The following is a 19,074-nucleotide window of genomic DNA, read 5'->3' as shown; positions in this document are numbered from 1 at the left end:
AGGCGATTCTGAAACATTGCATTTGCTTTCAGCACCAGAGGAGGCAAAAGGTTTCTTTAGTGGCAAACAGAACTCCAGAACGGATTGCGGCACAAGCTTTGGCCCTTACCTGGGGGCAGTCCTTAATGTAGTGTCCTTTGTTAAAGCAAAGATGGCACAGGTAGTTGGGCGGTGGTCTCTTGCTAGGCTTTCTCGCTTCCGATGAGAGGGATATGTCAGAGAAATGTTCGGTGAGGGAGCTCAGGCCATCCACGATGTTGTTAAGGGAGCCGTAAGGAGAGGCGCTCTTATAGAGGTTGCTACTCAGGGCCTGTCAGGGAGGAAAGATAACGTGATGATTTTGACATCAGGTGACGTCTCTCAATGTCAATTCACAGAGGCAAGATTTTCATTAGGAAAAGGAAAAAAAGAAACATACAAGGAGCTCAGTCCGTCTCCTGCGGCCCCATGGCCAGTTAGAGGATCTGGCCGTGGGAAGGACGCAGGGTTGGGTCCTTCAGCCGCCAAAGCGCCCAACCCTAGAGGAAACCTTTAGTAGAGCACCCGAGCACCTTCTCTGCTGCCATGCTGGGTGCCAAGGTCACAGGTTCAATCCCAGGTATCTCCAGTCAATGGATCTGGCTGCAGGTGATGTGAAAAATGGAGAGATGCTATCGTTCTGAGTAGACAATACTGATGGTCCAAGGGTCTGATTCAGTTTAAGGCTGCTTCATGTCTTGCCTAAGCCTCTAAGCCAGGGGTTAATTTTCTGATGCTGTAGCTTCCCACAATCATGGTGTACATGGACCTCAGAGGGAAAATGTTGAAGAAGTGGGCCCCCACAGAATAGAACAGGGGCGGGCAAATTGTGGCCCTCCAGATGTCCATGGACTACAATTCCCATGAGCCTCTTCCAACAAATGCTGGCAGGGGCTTGTGGGAAATGTAGTCCATGGACATCTGGAGGGACACAGTTTGACTACCCCTGGACTAGAACATTCCTGGCATGCAAGACTATTCAAAAGGGACAATTTTAAAACATGGGAAACAACAAGCAAACTCCCAAAGTAATTGTTAATTTGTGACTGGTTAAAGAGACCTTAAAACACAGTGTTCTGGGTTTTATGGTCAAGTGGTAACAAGAAGAACTCTGATCTACATCTGTCTTAGATTTCTCTGTGGGAAACCTGCTGCGATTTAACTGTTCCCTTACGAAATGGCCTCTTGCTGTCTTCCATCTCCCGTGGATCTCCCATTGGCTTGGCCGAGAAGGTCAAACCCAGAAAAAAACAGGATTTGCCATTGTGAAGCTTCTAGCCTGCAGGAGGACTCATAATCACTTGGATGGGAATTAATTGTCCTACTATTGGTAGCAAGTTTTTATTCCCTCTAATGCCATTTAAGCAGTGAGCTGGGCCTTTGTCAAACGGTGGACCCCCCCCCCTCTAGTAAAAACAAAAGGAAAAGGAAAAGGAAAGAGAATAACTGATCAGCAACATAAAACATTGCACAAGACCACATGGAAGGTTGTTGCCTTTAGACTGTGAGGATAGAATCGCCTTTAGCAGAGCATAGTTTGGAAAATTGGACACCACAAAGGCCATTCATAAAGTAAACTATGGCACAAAGCAAGGCAAGGAAGCAGAGCAAGCATGGATGCAACCCTGGATTAACCATGAAGCAAAATAAGCACATGCACCAAAGGAAGGGGGCGTCACAAAGGAGGGGGGTGCTTGTATTGCTTGCTGCTATTTAGTGTTAAATTAATTGGGGGGACTTATAAGTTTATTCAATATATATTTGTGGCATCTGTCCTGGGAAAAACCATGAATTTTTAATCTATTATTTCCCCTTCAGCACTTAAGGAGTCTTGGAAGAAGAGCGGTTTTTTATACCCTGCTTTTTACTTCCCAAAGGAGTCTCAAAGCGGCTTACAATCACCTTTTGTCTCCCCACAACAGACACCCTGTGAGGTGGGTGGGGCTGAGAAAGCTCTGACAAGACTGCTCTGTAAGAACAGAAGTATCAGGACTGTGACTAGCCCAAGGCCACCCAGCTGGTGTGCCACTCTTAACCACTGCACCACACTGTCAGATCATAAGGTGCTGGCAGGGGCTCATGGGAATTGTAGTCCCTGGACATCTGGAGGGCCGCAGTTTGACTACCCTTGCGTTAAACAGTGGAAGGGCTGAGGATGCACCACTGTTCTGTTGTTCTTAGAGATCAGTTGCCATCATCCAGCTCTGTATGTACACGTGTACACAGGGTCTGTCTCGTTCTGTTCCTCTTCTGGCCCGGGCTAGCCTGATCCTGTCAGAACCTAGAAGCGACACAAGGTCAGCTCAAGCTAGCATTTTAGATGGAAGACCCGGAGGCCAGCAATGGCAAACCACCATCTGAACATCTCTTGCCTTGAAGACCCTGTGGGGCCGTCATAAATTGGCCGTGACTTTCCAACCCCACCACTTTGAAAGCAGCCCAAATAACTCCAGTTTAATATTTTAATAACAACAATAATTTTATAACCTTCCCTTCCCCTGTAGTTCGGGGCAGCTGACAACAAAAATCAAAGAGAGAGAAAACCATAAGTTTTACATATTTAAAATAGTTCATATATAATTTAGGATAGAATTACCTAAAAACCAACTCCTAAAAATGTCCGGGGGGTAATTGGGCGGGTTGATGTCTTGTGGGTGGGAGTTTGTCAGAGCTGAGGAGCTAAGCAGGGTTGGTCACAGTATGAACTTGGACGGGAGACCAAAAAGGAAGTCCAGCGAGGCTATTGTAGAGGGAGGCCCACTGCCTTCAGAGTCTTGCAGGTGGCTGGCCCTCAGTTGGCTGGCCCCCTCTCACACTCTGCAGGTTCAATTGTTTTTCTTAATATAGAGACAAATCTGAAAATGATTCTGAGAACAAGGGGACACGATTGCTGTCTTTGAGTATTGGAAAGGTTGTCGCTTAGAGGAGAGCAGGGAGCAGAGGAGAAGACCCACAGGAATGGGTTTAAACTACGTGGAGAACAATATGGGCTAGATAGCAGGGGGGAAAGTAGTTCAGCAGTGGAATGGGCTGCCTCAGGATCTCCCCATCACTGGCAGTCTTCAAGCTTTGGCTGGACAGAGACTCATCCTGGATGCTTTAGGCTGAGCCTGCATTGAGCAGGAGGTTGGACTTGATGGCCTGTATGGCCCCTTCCAATTCTATGATACCAGGCGTCGGGGTGTAGTGGTTAAGTGGTGGACTCTAATCTGGAAAGCCAGGTTCGATTCCCCACTCCTCAACATCAACCCTGCTGAGTGACCTTGGGCCAGTCCCAGTTCTCTCAGAACTTTCTCAGCCACACTTGCCTCCCAAGGGGACTGTTGAGAGGAGAGGAGGGGAAGGCTAATTTGTGATTTGTGTTTGCTTTTATCTTTTGGGGTTTTTTAACAAATGTTCAAAACAAACCGTATACAAAAAGGCAACAATTGAGGCCTCTTTTCCCACAGCTGCACCCCAGATTTCTTTCTCAGCTGTCATCATGAAACTTCACTTCAAAGGCCAGAAGGCAACATATGCTTAAAAATAGACACAAGACACTGAGGAAATGAGCTTCTGAAACAAATCTGAGTCATATTTGTCCCAGATAACCTGGTGAAGTTTCATATGCAGTTGCCATACTGGGCCATTAGATCTGCCAGCAGAAGAAATCAATAGTCAAAGACCTTTCCCGGAATCCCCTCCCTATCGCAGTCCCTTCTGAGACCAGAAAAGTCGATTTCCAGACTTGCAAACTTAGCCTGTAGACCAGGGGTAGTCAAACTGCGGCCCTCCAGATGTCCATGGACTACAATTCCCATGAGCCCCTGCCAGCGAATGCTGGCAGGGGCTCATGGGAATTGTAGTCCATGGACATCTGGAGGGCCGCAGTTTGACTACCCCTGCTTTAGACTAAGGGGGCAAAAATAATCATTCTTGATAATTTTGCACGCCCTTTCCCGTGTAGGTGGGAACCTGTGCAGCTTTTAATTCGCACTAGTCCCATGGCCCAGCCATCAACTTTCCTGGAGCCAGAAGGGACTGCAGGAGAGGGGAAAGGAACGGGGAAAAGACCCTCGAACCAACGAATCACGGGGGTCCAGGCAAGTCACATGGCGATACTTATGTGATTTCAGGATAGCTGAGTTTTGATGCCTGAAGTGAAATTGTCTCTGACCAAGCAGTAATATCAGGGCTTTCAGCCTCACTTCCCTCACAGGGTGTCTGTGGTGGGGAGAGGAAAGGGAGGCCACTTTGAGACCCCTTCGGGTAGAGAAAAGCAGCATATGAGAACCTTCTTTACACAGAGAGTGATTAAAATGTGGGATTTACTGCCAGAAGATGCAGTGATAATAAACAGCTTTAAAAGAGGATTAGATTCACGGAGGAGAAGTCTAATGGCTTCTAGCCATGGCGACTATGGAGAACCTCCATATTTAGAGGCACCAATCCTGAATCCCAGAGCCAGGAGAGAACATCAGGGGGAAGACCTCAGCCTCTCTGCTCTGTTGCTGGCCCTCCAGAGGAACTGGTTGGCCACTGTGTGAGGCAGGAGGCTGGACTAGAAGGACCTTCACTGGTCTGGCCCAGCAGGGCTCTTCTGATACTCTTATGAGGGGAAGGCCTCAGTCTCCATGCCCTGTTGCTGGCCCTCCAGAGGAACTGGCTGGCCCCTCTGTGAGATGGGAGGCTGGACTGGATGGACCCTCCCTGGTCTGACTCAGCAGGGCTCTTCTTATCCCCTTATAAATAATATAACTAATGTAAACCCATATCTGTGGGCCCTCAGACACTAGTGAGGCTAATTTGAATCAGTGCCAGATTAGCAGCAGGATCAGTAGTCCATTGCTTTTGACCCTTATTGACTGCTAACATCAGGCTCATTTACACAAATGCTAGGACTGAACTGGCAAAATGTTTCCAGGAACAGCGAGCCTCAGACCTCAGGTAACCTTTTTAGTGCCTCCTCTGCCTAAAAATATCCGTGCCGTCCCAGGGCAATTGGAGGAAGCTGACGTAGGAGGAGGCTGTTTCAGCATCCAGTGGCCGAGGAAGTCTGGATCATCAGCAGTTGTTTGCTGTGAATCATGGGGATTCTACTGGGATTCCTGGAATTACATTGCAAAGGGGAAATAATCCTGGCAACCATTTGCAAAGAGGAAGTGGGGGCTCTCTCTCTCTATTTTCCCCCTCAGGTTAAAACACACACTTAGGATGACCCCGTAGGATTTTCAAAGCAAGAGGCCTTCAGAGGTGATTTGCCGTTGCCTGACTCGGCATCATGACCCTGGGATTCTTTGGAGATCTCCCATCCAAGTATTAGCCAGGAGGGTTGTGCGCTTTGGCACCGTTTGGCCGCCTCGGCAATCAGGTTCGGCCCCAGCGCTGGCCACCTCAGGCTTCGCTGATCGCCGAGACAGCCAAACTGCGCCGAAGCACACAACCCTAGCCAGGACTGACCCTGCTTAGCTTCCGAGGTCTGATGAGATCAATCTAGCCCGGGTCAAGGCAGTGGAAGCTTCATGAAGGGCAACTGAACACTGGAATCACAGAAGGGACCTCCAGAGTCTTCCAAAGACCTTTTCCTACTTCTAGGAGCAACATTATCATCATCATCATCATCATCATCATCATCATCATCATCATCCTTTAATTTATATCCCGCCTTCTACCTACACAATTGCCTACATGTAGTAGTGGAAATTTCACATTTCATTACTACTACACTGGCTGGCCACTATGTGAGACAGGATGTTGAGCTAGATCAGTGGTTCTCAACCTGGGGGTCAGGAGCCCTTGGGGGGTCACTTGACCTTTTCACAGGGGTCACCAAGACCCCCGCACCATCAACAACCTCCTTGCAAAGCCCATTTTTTATCACTATGCTTTAATTATGTTCAATTTGTGATGAAAATACCTCCTGCATATCAAATATTTACATTACGATTCATAACAGTGGCAAAATGACAGTTAAGAAGTAGCAACGAAAATAATTTTATGGTTGGGGTCCCCACAACATGAGGAACTGTATTAAGGGGTCACAGCATTAGGAAGGTTGAGAACCACTGAGCTACATGGACCACTGGCCTGATCCAGCAGGGTTCTCCTGATGTTCTTAGGAAGGCCTCAGACTCTTCGCCCTGTTAATGGACCACCAGAGAGACCGGTTAGTCACTGTGCAAGACCCTGAAGTACAACCACCATTCAGAGCAGGCAATTCTGACCTTAATTGACTTTTGATCTTACTCAAGATAAAGCGGCATCAGGTGTCTGTGTATGTATCCTGCCGCTCTCTGGTTTCCAACTCCTCCCCCTCATATAAAAGGGGGATTTTTCCTATTTTTCCTCTATGGTCTTCCTAATTGCAAAGTATGGCTGTGAAAGTTGGACCATGAGGAAGGCCGAGCGTCAAAGTATTGAGGCTTTCTGGAGAAGACTCTTGCGAGTCCCTTGGACTGTAAGGCAAACTAACTGTCTTAGAGGGGATCAGCCCTGCCTACTCCTTAGAAGGCCAGATCCTGAAGATGAAACTCAAATACTTTGGCCACCTCATGAGAAGGAAGCCTAATGCTGGGAGCGACTGAGAGCAAAAGAAGAAGGGGACGACAGAGAATGAGGTGGCTGGATGGAGTCACTGAAGCAGCCGGTGCGAACTTAAATGGACTCTGGGAAATGGTAGAGGACAGGAAGGCCTGGAGGATCATTGTCCATGGGGTCGCGATGGGTCGGACACGACTTTGCACCTAACAAGAACAACAACAACAACATTTTTCCTTTAGAGGAAAACTTAGAAAGGCCTTTTGAAAACATGGCTGGGACACACACACCTGTAGAATTTTGCAGGTTTCAGCCTTCTCAAATAAGAGTAAAATGTCTGACAGAAGACTAGTAAATGTCATAGAATCATAGAATACTACAGTTGGAAGGGACCTCATGGGTCATCTAGTCCAACCCCCTGCACTATGCAGGACCCTCACAACCCTATCGCTGATCCACTGTAACCTGCCACCTCCTTAAGCCTTCACAGGATCAGCCTCTCCGTCAGATGGCTATCTAGCCTCTGCTTAAACATTTCCAAATATGAAGAACCCACCACCGAACCAGAGCAGAGTAAAGTGGTACCATCACCTCCCGTGATCTGGACACGATACTCCGTTTGATGCAGCCCCAAATCCCATTTGCCTTTTTAGCCACAGAGTCACACTGTTGACTCATGTTCAATGTATGGTCTACGAAGACTCCAAGATTCTTTTCGCACATGCTACTGCCAAGACAAGTCTCCCCCATCTTATATTGGTATGTTTGGTTTTTTCTACCTAAATGCAGAACTTTACACTTGTCCCTATTGAACTTCATTTTATTCAGTTTGGCCCACTTCTCGAGCCTATCAAAACCATCCTGTATTCTGATTCTGTCTTCTGTTGTGTTTGCTACCCCTCCCAGTATTGTCTGCAACTTTAATAATTTAAATGCAATACCTTTCTGTCTTCCACCCCTCAATAGCTGCCAATCCAGACAGCAAACATAACTGAATATATTTTAGTTGCCACGGTTCTTAATAAACATAACTAGATCCACTGCAAAATTAAAATATTCCATTCCTCTTCCTTAACTTGGAACAAATAACTATTATGGCCAGTTTACTAACACCAGCTGGCTTCAGAAGTTACTGCAAAACAGGCATCTGCAGAAAAGAAAATAACTAGGATACATAACAGGGGTCCCCAAAATGGTTCCTGTGGGCATGCTTTCTCACCCCCACCAAGTGTTTTAGAAAATGGGCAGGACATTTGAGTGGGTATCCGCAGTACATTTTAAAAACAACAAAGTTTCTTTGGCAGCACATGTCATCACAGCACAAGGATCTTCAAGGTGCGATGAAAGATAAGCTGCAGCAGCCATTTTGTGGCTGGCTCCGCCTCTTGCAGCAGACATTTTGTAGCTGTGCCTGCCACTCTGTGTCAGAATCCCAAGGGTGCTGCAGGCTCAAAACGGTTAGGGACCCCGAATATACTGCAGGATCTTTGGCTGTAAGTAGACCAGCCACAACAGCAATATCCGTGCATCAAGCAGTAGAGGATTCTAATACACCTTTGGGTGTCACTGGATTTCTTCTGATCGTGACCATCAATATTTAATGGGGGGAAAAGAAAAAGATACCAAGGCCAAACCTGGCTATTACCAAAAAACATTTTAAGTTACAAAAAAAAAGAGGTTACAACAAAAATGAATAAAACATCAACCACTTGGATTTTGTTGCTGATGGATCCTTCAAGTGCGTTGTTCGAGCAAGAACAATAATGTTTATTCTGCAAGCCTGTCCGATGGGGTCCTCTTGTAAATTAGAAAAATGGCATTTATTTTCTTTGAAATGGCTGTTTTAGGAAGGTGGAAGAGCCTGTAAAAGGCAAGTTACATTGTGCTCCTGCGTGTTTATAACAATCTGTCAAATAGTTTTATCTTTCTGTGTCTGTGCCATTTTTCAGCGCAGCGTTACAATTTTATGGCCAGTGTTGTAAACCCCTCTGAAACTAAGGAGTTTTCAATGGAAATTATGACATCACCTGGACCTCAAATCAGAATAATGAAAAAATTGTATGGTGACTATCTTGGCCAAAAATGAGTATCCTTTGGGAAGGGAGGAGGTAAAGATTTCAGTTTCAAGCAGTGCTGGAAACATAGAGAGAAAGCACTGCTACAAGGAATTAGACAAGAGGTCACAAAGCCCCAAAGCGACGTCAGGAAACAAGTATTTGAGACAAGGTCAACCCACAATTACAAATTATTGCATTTCACTAGGGGTAGCAAGCAGAGCCAGAACATCTCGCAAAAGTAAGGGAGGAGATGTGTCATTACCTCACTGGACAAAGGTATCACGTAACACCAGATAGGTGAAGATAAAGTGTGCAAGAATATCAGCTCGGGAATTCTCTTCCCCAGAACACCCAGACAGCTGGAAGCTTTCAGAAAGGGAATAAAAAAGCCTACTCTGGGTTTTGGGCTTTCACGGTCTTGGGGGGGTCTTGGCACAGCATTGTTATTTTTATTTAAAATGATGATCTTCCCAACCTTTTGAGCCTTTGGACCCCTCTGGAACTCTGCAACAGGGCGGCAGGCACTGTCACAAGATGGCTGCCACAAGAGGTGGAGCCAATCTCAAAACAGCTGCTGCAGGAAGCACCAACCATAAAGTATCTGTGACTGAGGCTCTATTCCAGGGATAGTCAAACTGCGGCCCTCCAGATGTCCATGGACTGCAATTCCCGTGGGAATTGCAGTCCATGGACATCTGGAGGGCCGCAGTTTGACTACCCCTGCTCTATTCTAACAGTATCTTTTCAACATTTCAGGCAGAAGCACTCTTGAATAAGGATGCATTTTAACCTGCAAAGTCGATCCTCACCGGCTTTCTAAGAGTGCTTGGGGGTTGGCGTTAACCACCTTTCCTAACCATTTGTATCCCATCTTTCTTAAACCGAATACCCAGAATGGCTCCTAGAATTCTTTAAAAATTAAAGATATCACAAAATTGACAGTAAAAAGAAAAGCTGGCAATAATTAAAGCAATCATAATATAACTGAAAACATATTAAGTACACCAAAATAGCATCCCACCCCACCCAGTGATTCATAATTTCACAGCCTAATTCCTACTAAAGGACTTAGGTGTATGTAAAGTCACAGACAGCTTATGGTGGCGAGCCCATAGGGCAGGGGTGGCCAAACTGTGGTTCTCCAGATGTCCATGGACTACAACAGGCAGGGGCTCATTGGAACTGTAGTCCATGGACATCTGGAGAGCCACAATTTGGTCACGCCTGCCTTAGGGTTTTCAAGGCAATGTTTGCTAAAAGGTGGTTTTGCCTTGCCTGCATCTAGAGGCAGCTGTTTGGCCCCTGTGTTAACCCTGTGGCTGGGTCAAATGGGCCTTGTTTCTAACCCAGCATGACTCTTCAAGGCCTTCTCAGAAAAAGACTATCTACAGGTTTCAACAAAAAATTTAAACCAGGGTGTAAACTGCACGGAGCTTTTATTCCAACCGCAGGTCGATTCAGCCCATGCCCTCTACACAGAATGCGATTTCCGTTTGGATTTTGGGCAATTTTAATTTTCCTTCTGCAGCAAGAAGGATTGATCCGGAGTGACCCTACCTTTATTGTGCGATATCTCAGACTGCTTTTAAGCCTGAATATCCAGCTTGGGAAAGAAAACTCTGTGGTAGAGAACCTCTGATAGGCTACACCGGGTCATGTGACACGCTTGCCTTAAAGGAGAAGCCCCAAATTTCTCTCAACTTCTATCGGTCCTGGATTTTTCCTCCCTCCTCTGCCTTTTTCGATCCTCTCCCCCTCCCCTCCAAAAAAAGAAAGAGGCTCCCTGCTTGGCTTCTCTCCCCCCCTTCAAAAAAAGAAAGAAAGAGGCTTGCCTCCCCCCCCCCTTTCTGAGCCTCCCTAACCACGTGCAGAAGACTTTCCTGTTTCAATGGGGGGGGGGAGAGAGGAAGACCCGAGTTCAAAGCGATCTGAATTCAACAGGATTGACAATGGAATAAAGAAAGTAAGTGCAGACTCTGCCCAGGACAGACCAAAATTCCATCCAGCCAGGGGCAAGCTGAGCCTCCCTAACCACGTGCAGAAGACTTTCCCGTCTCCCACCATTCGGGGGGCGGGGGGGGGGAGAGGAAGAATCGAGTTCAAAGCCATCTGAATTCAACAGGATTGACAATGGAACAAACAAAGTAAGTGCAGACTCTGCCCTGGTGCAAAAGAGAGCAGCTAATGAGACGCAGCCTTAGTGGAACTTTCTGATTCTTGTTCCTCAACTCTGCAGGGAGCGTTTTCAGCCCTTGACTGCTCAACAACTGGCTTCTCATGCTGAGAAGAAGCCCTACTATATTAGGGACAAGGGTAACCATTCAGTCTGCAAAAATGTTTTACACACACACATACACACAATCTTCCCAGGGGCTTCCCCTGTCTTGTCAAATCCCCCTGCCACTAAACTCCCTGACCCCCACCCCCCAAACGGTGGGAGACGAGTGAGAAACAGTCTTGGCCAGCCTTTTTCAGTTTGCCCTTTTAGACTTTAAATGCAGGCACCCTGTTCTGCCTGTGGTTCGCCAGGGCAGCCAACAATGTGCAGTTAGGAAAAGGAAAGGGTGGGAACGAAGCAAGTGAATTGTCCCTCCAGCACAGGGGTGGGCAAACTGTGGCCCCCCAGATGCCCATGGACTACAATTCCCATGAGCCCCTGCCAGCATTTGCTGGCAGGGGCTCATGGGAATTGTAGTCCATGGACATCTCGAGGGCAACAGTTTGCCCACCCCTGCTCCAGCACATGAACCCCCCCCTTCGCTGGATTCTGCTTCAAGGGTCTGCTTCCAGAGAGAAAACTTGTCTCCGTCTGACCTGAGGAGTGAAGGATTCTTCAAAAAGGGGCCGGGGCCAGCTTTCCTTCCATGAGCTTAGACCTCCAAGGCTCCAAGTGAAAGAAAAACATCAGGCGTAAAGAATTATTTTCTCTTTTTTCCAGTGACACACTTCAGAATGCCGTTTTGCCTCCCACAGCGCTCCCTGCCAATGGAAACCTTGGTTGCCATTCTGTCTCAAGCTGTAGGCCCGAACATCATTTCTGTTTACTCTATCCTTGCAATTTGGGCCGACGCATTTGGCAGGGTAAGGGACGCCACTGCCAAAATTTAAGAGAGATCTGTCTGGAGCAGGGGTAGTCAAACTGCGGCCCTCCAGATGTCCATGGACTACAATTCCCAGGAGCCCCTGCCAGCATTTGCTGGCAGGGGCTCCTGGGAATTGTAGTCCATGGACATCTGGAGGGCCGCAGTTTGACTACCCCTGTTCTGGAGGTTGCTGTCGGAAGCAGGAGGAATTTCACTATCTGTCCAGCATATGGTGTTTACTGCAGTGCTGGGGTGTCTTGGAGCCCTCCGGAGAAAAACAGAGAAGCCAGGAACGTCATTTCTCTTCCCAAGATTGGGATCCAGCCCATAACTTTAAAAAAACCCCAAACAACCCTGCTTTCCCTGAACGCATCTGTCGTAATTAGTCAGGCTGCGGTCTGAATTAGCGAGGCCTTTGTGCAACGATGATTACTTGAACCATCTACAACCAATTTTAAAATGAACAAATTAAAAAGAAAACGAGGTCCAATTTTCAAGCGATGCTTAAGAGTTCTTGGAAGCCTGCTTTATTTTCCACCGTAATATCCATCAAGAGAACGGGCTTTGTGTTCAGCTCAAGGGACATAATTGGGCCTGCAGAAATAAAAATGTACCCTTGCGCATACTTCAAAAAGGCTCACAAAACACTTGAGCAAGAGCATGGTTCCACAGAGTTGGTCAGCAGATGCCATCCGTTTGCTGCACTGATTGGTCATTTTCACTTGAACATCTTCAGACCAGAAAAAGTGAAATGGCTGGGCAAGCAGCGTTTTACTTGTCTGGGTTGGGATCAAATCTTTCTCTAATTGAAGAAGTGCTGGGTTTTTTATACCCTGCTTTTCACTACTTGAAGGTATCCCAAGCACCGTTCCCTTCCGTTCTCCACAAGACACCCTTCAAGGGAGGTGGGGCTGAGAGAACTCCAAGAGAACTGTGAGTGGCCCAACATCACCCAACTGGTTGCATGTGGGGAATGAAACCTAGTTCTCTGGAGTTCACTCTTAACCGCTATACCACACTGGCTCTCAAGGAAGGGGACCCAAGCTGGAATGACCCTCCTTGAAACCCATGATGCCCCAACCTGGATGGCCCAGACTAGCCCGATCTCATCAGTTCTTGGAAGTTAAGTAGGGCCTGCCATGATTATTACTTGGATGGGAGACCTGGGCTGATTCTACACTTACTTTCTTTTTTCAGTTGTGGATCCTGCTCAATTCAGATCAATTTGAACTTGGGTCTTCCTCTATCCCCCCGCCCCGACTGAAGCAGAAAGTGTTTGGCAGTGGATTGGGGAAGCTCAGAGTGGGGAGTGGAACCAAGTACAGCAGGAGTCTCTTTATTTTCTTGAATGGGGGGGGGGGGTGGAGAGGGTTGGAGAGAGCAGAGGAGAGGGAATAAATCCAAGAGGCAAATCTCTGCTGAGAGAAGTTAGGGCTTCTGGAGCACAGTCACTTTAAGACAAGCCTCGGAACCAGGAACCAGGAAGTCTTTGAACTGATGCCCTGGCAAATCAGCCTGGCACGGAGCGGTGAGTTATTCGCAAAAAGGAAACTTCTACTCATGGTGGTTTTTGAAATATCGAGGCTTATATCCACTCCAGGATATTGCAGGGGAAAGGTAGGGTCACTCTGGATCAATCGCACATGTTGCAGAGGGGAAATTTAAAGCATCCAAAATCAAAGTGGAAATTGAATTCCATGTAGATGGCAGGGATTTAGTCCATCTGGGAGTGGGTAAAAAGCCCCGAGCAGACTATACCCTGGAGAAAGATCTGAGGTTGCTCTGCAGGGTCAGGAAATGAGAAGTCACCTTGGGATGTATCTTGCCTTGAAAACCCTACGGGTCACTAGAAGCCAGTGGCAACTAGGGTTGGCCGCTTCGGTGTCCAAAGTGCCCAACCCTAGTGGCAACTTAACAACACTTTTTACCACAACCACCAGTTCAGGATACTACCTCATTCTCTGACATGTGACAACCAGAAGCTGGTTTAGTTTTTCAGCCACATGCTGGTCTTCTATGTGTCGTTCCTCATGGGGGAGGGCAAACCTTTGTTCATCACTTGCCTTGAGAGCCCCATTAGTTGGGAATTCAGGGGATCGTTGTAAATTGATTGTCACTTGACGGTCATGCTTTATTTTAGGATAGATTCAAATGGGCAGCTGTGTTGGTCTGAAGTAGCCCAACACAATTTGAGGCCAATGGGACCTTTAAGACCAACAAAGATTTATTCAAGGCGCGAGCTTTCGAGTGCAAGCACACTTCCTCAGAGCTGCATGCACACGAAAGCTCCCGCCTTGAATAGATCTTTGTTGGTCTTAAAGGTGCTTTTATTTTAGGAGTCATGGGGAAGGTCTAAGCATTCACTCCCTTAGGCTACAGGAAACCTTCTTAACACCTGATCCTGTGGAGCGTGTAAAATTGCTGTAGTGGAAACAAAATACACCTCACTGCATCACCAAATTTATCTCTATTGTGAACATCCTGTACTTATTTCCATAACATTTCTCAACACATAATCTCGCCACTTAACCACATATTTTGACCTACTTAAATTTCCATAAGGGCAATGGACTGTTTTTGTTTATTCCAAATATCCTCCTCTTCCATAAGAAAGCCAGTGTAGTAACCTGGTTAAGAGTGCTGGACTTTATCTTCCTGGCTCATGGGAATTTTAGTCCATGGACATCTGGAAGACCACATGTTGACTACCCCTGGTGGAGAGTAACCGGGTAGCACTGGAGGCTTATTTGATACCTCTGTCCCTTATGGGGCCAAATGATTCTGCCTTAGAAAACAAATATGAGATGACAATAAAGATCCTCAGCTGCTTTCCTCTGCCAAGAGTATGTAAAGCTCAGGGCTCCAATTTTGCGGGCCTCTGTAAGTTAAACCTAAAGCGAACCCTGCCTATTTTGAACGGACCTGCTTTTGGCAGTCATCCTGGAGTATTCACCTGTGTGTCTGGTTCTAGATCCAGTTCCATAGGTTATATGTCAGTCTGCTCTTCCCTACTCAAAATAGTGAAGAACTTTCAAACTTTATCTGATTTAGAGGGAGACCACTTCCCACTGCTTCTTCCAATTGCTTTTTTTTTTTTTTTTTTACAAAGCATCTTAAAACAGTCCTTCTTTTCTTCCTAGCCCCAGCTAAACAGAGAGGGAGACTTTAGAGTAAAATGGTCAGATAACCTCCATGAATGCCTAAAAGCTGTTTTGGATGGTATCAGACTTCTGTCCTTTTGTATGGCATTTTTAAGTCCCTCCTCTTCTCAGGATCAATTGTTAAAAATGTAAAATAAAAAAAAAAGTGTTGTATCCCAGAGACCCAGATTCGAATTCCCACTCATGCCCTGGAAGTTAACTGCGTGACCTTGGGCCAGTCATATGCTCTCAACCTGACCTGCCTCACAGCATTGTTGTGAGGATACAATGGAGGAGAGGAGCCCAATGTCAGGTGCTTTGAGTCCCCACTGGAGAAAAAGGCGAGGTACAAATGCATCAAGTACATGGGAATGAAAAAGCACTACGCAGGGGTGCCAATCTCTTGCTCTTTTTAATTTTTTTAACTACAATTTGTAATTGAAAAAGGTTATTAACCAATATGTTTTAGCAATCAAAACAATGAGTCTGGATAGAAAAATGTAAGCAAGATAACTATCTTTTAAATGAAGGAATAACATGACAACATTTGAGACGGGGACAAGGTTGCCTTTGCCAGAGATCTCAGATTGGTACAGATGGGATTACTACCCTTTTGCATTTTGCAAAGTTGTGCGGGGGGGGGGCTGATACATCTGGATACCTTTGCCCTCCCATCCTGAACTGTTACTCCAATCTAAACCCACTGATTTCCTTGAATAGGATTGTGCTGATATTGTACAACCTCCATCACAGTACTGCAAATTATCATTGTATCTGATGGAGCCCGGCCCTAGGAAACTCCAATGTGCCTGCAAGTTCGGAGGACCAGCAAAGGGCTCCCATTGGCCTCCTTAGAGTGGGAGGCCTCCAAGTACCAGAGGCCCTTGGCCGTTGATTCTCATCTGATCAACAGGCAGAAATTGGAGGCAGGGGAAGGTGATCATCCTGGGGGGAAAGCAAAAAAAGGAAAGATACGGCCTTTTCTACCTACATGAAGTTGCAGCCACAGAGTTCCTGGCGATTCCTAGAGCCACCACTTACGGGAAATAGACAATGCCCTTTTTTTTCTTTTTAATTTATTTCAGAAGCACCCAAGGCAGTGCCTCCGAACGCAATGGGTGACTGAATAACGGTTCTGTATTTTTACTGATATATTTTATCTTGATCTCCAGATCATTGATAAAAATACTGAAAAGGACCGAGCCCTGTGGCACCCTCTGCTCCATCCAGACAACGACTCTTTCGGTTTTCTAACCAGTTCCCTAACCATTCAAAACTCCAGTCTACAGTCCTCCAGTTTACTCATCAGTATATCATGGGGAACCTTGTCAAAAGCCTTACTGAGATCCAGGTAAGCAACATCCACTGAGTTTCCACAATCTACTAAGCCTGACATTCAGTCAAAGAAGGAAAACAGGTTGGTCTGGCAGGACCCGTTGGAGACAGATCTGTGCTGGCTTCCCCAGATCAAAAAAAAAAATTGTCCTTCAGATGCTTGCAGATCACCCCCTTTAAAACCTTCTCCATTACCTTTCCTGCAGCTGCAAGCATCTGAAGGACTCACTAGCCTATAGTTTCCTGAGTCATATATTCTCCCTTTCTTGAAGATTGAAATAACATTTGCTCTCCTCCAGTCTTCTGGCACCTCTCCAGTCCGCAAAAAGGCCCTACAAATGCTGGACAAAGGTTCTTCAAGCTCCCCAGAAAGTTATTTGACCACTCTCAATGGCACACCATCCAGCTCACGAGATCTGAACTCCTCCAGTGCAGCCAGGTGACTCTCAACATCCTCTCTGTCCATACCAGTGTGCCACCCAGACATGAGACTGCCTTCCCTAGATGTGTCTCTACTATTAAAGCACATGGGCATAATATTGAGCCTTGTGATATAATGCTGCAAAAATCCCATGAGAAGAAATACAATCCCAAGTACCCCCAACTAGGTCTACCTCCCAGGAAGGATTGAAATCACCATATAACCAATACCCATTAATGTGATCAATACCTAATAGAATTATAGTACCTGTATCTAAGTGCTATCTTCCAGTCAGGGGATGATACTGGATGTGTACAAGATATTATTTTTTTATTTCTTAAGAACACGGCAAACATTACTAAAACACGTTCAAAACCAAAATCAATTTGGCACTGAAGTTTGCAAACTTCCATCTCTGGCATCTCTATAATACACTGATGTTATAGAAGCAGTAGGAGTAGCATATAAACAAACAAAATTTACATCAACTATTACTCCATGCCAGAAAAGTCTGCATCAGTGGATGCAGAAGAGTGTAGTTCTACTTAGAATCACAGTGCCACCCTATTACTCCTATTCCTTGAAAGGGAGACTGGTGATCAGCTATAACTCCAGGAAATCTCCAGACCCTACCTAAAGGTTGGCAACCCTAAATAATGGGCCCCCTTCCTATGATGAGATCAGGCTAGCCTGGACCGTGAATTAAAACATACTGGCTCCCTCCTTCATTTATTGGGTATCCTCACTAGCACAATGAGAATATTATTGATTTCTCTTGTATGCTTTGTAATTACTGCCTTGGACTGAATTTTTATTACATACAAAGTGTTTTGCTGATTTTTAAAAGAAATAATGAAAAAGAGGGGACAAATTTGCAAACAGGTTACAATTATGTACTAATTTTTTAGTGGGACTGTCTTATCCTCTTCTCAGGTAAATATAGTAGATCGCTTATGACAACTGGTCACACATAGTGTTACTTCTGAAACATGTAACATCAGCCTTAATCCATCTCCAGTGTAGGTCATGCACCAACACAAATGCTTCCCAGATGTCATGGCTGTTCACCACTCTTCCAATATCTTGCTCAAAAATGGAAGGTCTGAGACTGTCCAATAATTATGCAGGATGGCAGATTCTGAAGCTGGTATTTCAACGGGAGTGTCAACAATTCCTCCTTTAGCGTTAGAGGACCCAGATCCTAGACAACAGAAGATGAATCACCTGACAGCTGAACAGTGGTGGAAAGCACCACCAATTTCAGCCAACATATGGTGACATGCAATGTGGTTTGTAAGACAAGAGACGTTCAGAGGTGGTTGCCATTGCCTGTCTGTGCAGCAAACCTAGATTTCCTCAGTCGACTCCCATCCAAACCAAGACTTCCCCAATGGACTTCCATCAAAGCTGTAACCAGAGATGATCCTGCTTAACTTCCAAGAACTGATGAGATTGGGCTAGCCTGGACTGTCCAGGTCAGGACAACAGTCAGATACCAAAAGAGAAACAAGTATAATGAGGCATCAATGAAGCATATAAATAGAAGGATCCAACAGACATATTCAATCAATCATATTCTATCCTGGTCCTTTTCAGCCAATTAGCTGCATCCTTAGACAAAATCCCTACTCCACTGTGAATGAACCAACTATGACTCTTTGCTGTGGAAATTCCTGTGCGTTTTTTGCATTAAGCAACACCTCACATAACTTAAAACAGTTGCTACAGATTAAGTGCCACTATTACAGGACTTCAGCAGACGTCACAGGGCTTTGATTTAGCGGTCAATGAAGGTGCAACATTTAATTCATTTCTGTCACTGACACAGCCTTTTAAAATCAATTGCATCTGCTCCGTCTTGCCACTAGAAAGGAAGAGCTCTGGCCATTCCATCTTGGCATTCAACGGAACATGTTTGTGTTTAAGTGAAGCATCTGAGCGATTTCAAATTCCTTCCTCCTACAGTAAGGCCAATAACTACCGTGGCCTGACAGACAAGGCTAAAATTTACAAGGGATGTGATGAGCAGCAGACGCAGGGATCCACGCCAGAGCGAGTCACACACAACTGAGCAGTGCCAGCTCTGGTTTCATGGCTTCGGCCGATGTCACAACAGGCCCACTGAGCATCAATATGGCATTGAGGCCTTTACAAAAAAAAAATCATCAGTGGCACAAGTGAACTGCCGACCATTATCATGGGGAAGAGGAGACAGCGAAGATGCATAATATGCCCACAAGAGCCCCTGCAAGCACACAGAAGCACCCGGTCCCTACGTGGTTCCTGCACATAGGCCAGAACGACCGATGCCAAGTGAGCTCTGCCATAAAGGTGGCATAACAGGAGGGTTGCTAGCTCCAGGTTGGGAAACACCTGGAGATTTAGAGGGGAGGGAGGAATAATGGCACAGAGTCCACCCAGCACAGCAGATCTTTTTCTCCTGGGGAACTGACCGCTGGTGATCAGCTATAACTCCAGGAAATCTCCAGACCTTACCTAAAGGT

General features: G+C 46.1%; 2 protein-coding genes across 2 annotated transcripts in view; one reads left to right on the top strand and one right to left on the bottom strand.

Moving 5' to 3' along the window:
- ANXA11 (annexin A11) overlaps positions 1-19,074 on the top strand; it is a 282,321-nt gene that overhangs the window by 142,011 nt on the left and 121,236 nt on the right. The window lies entirely within an intron of this gene.
- Positions 1-19,074, bottom strand: part of ZCCHC24 (zinc finger CCHC-type containing 24) — a 158,400-nt gene that overhangs the window by 121,551 nt on the left and 17,775 nt on the right. Inside the window, exon 2 of the mRNA XM_077350884.1 lies at positions 110-310. Within this exon, the coding sequence (XP_077206999.1) occupies positions 110-310 (201 nt within the window). The remainder of the gene's footprint in view (positions 1-109; positions 311-19,074) is intronic.

This window comes from Paroedura picta, chromosome 8, assembly GCF_049243985.1.
Source record: "Paroedura picta isolate Pp20150507F chromosome 8, Ppicta_v3.0, whole genome shotgun sequence".
Taxonomy (NCBI): Eukaryota; Metazoa; Chordata; class Lepidosauria; order Squamata; family Gekkonidae; genus Paroedura; species Paroedura picta.
The sequence above is the reverse complement of the archived record's forward strand: the minus strand, read 5'-3'. Positions and strand labels throughout refer to the sequence as shown.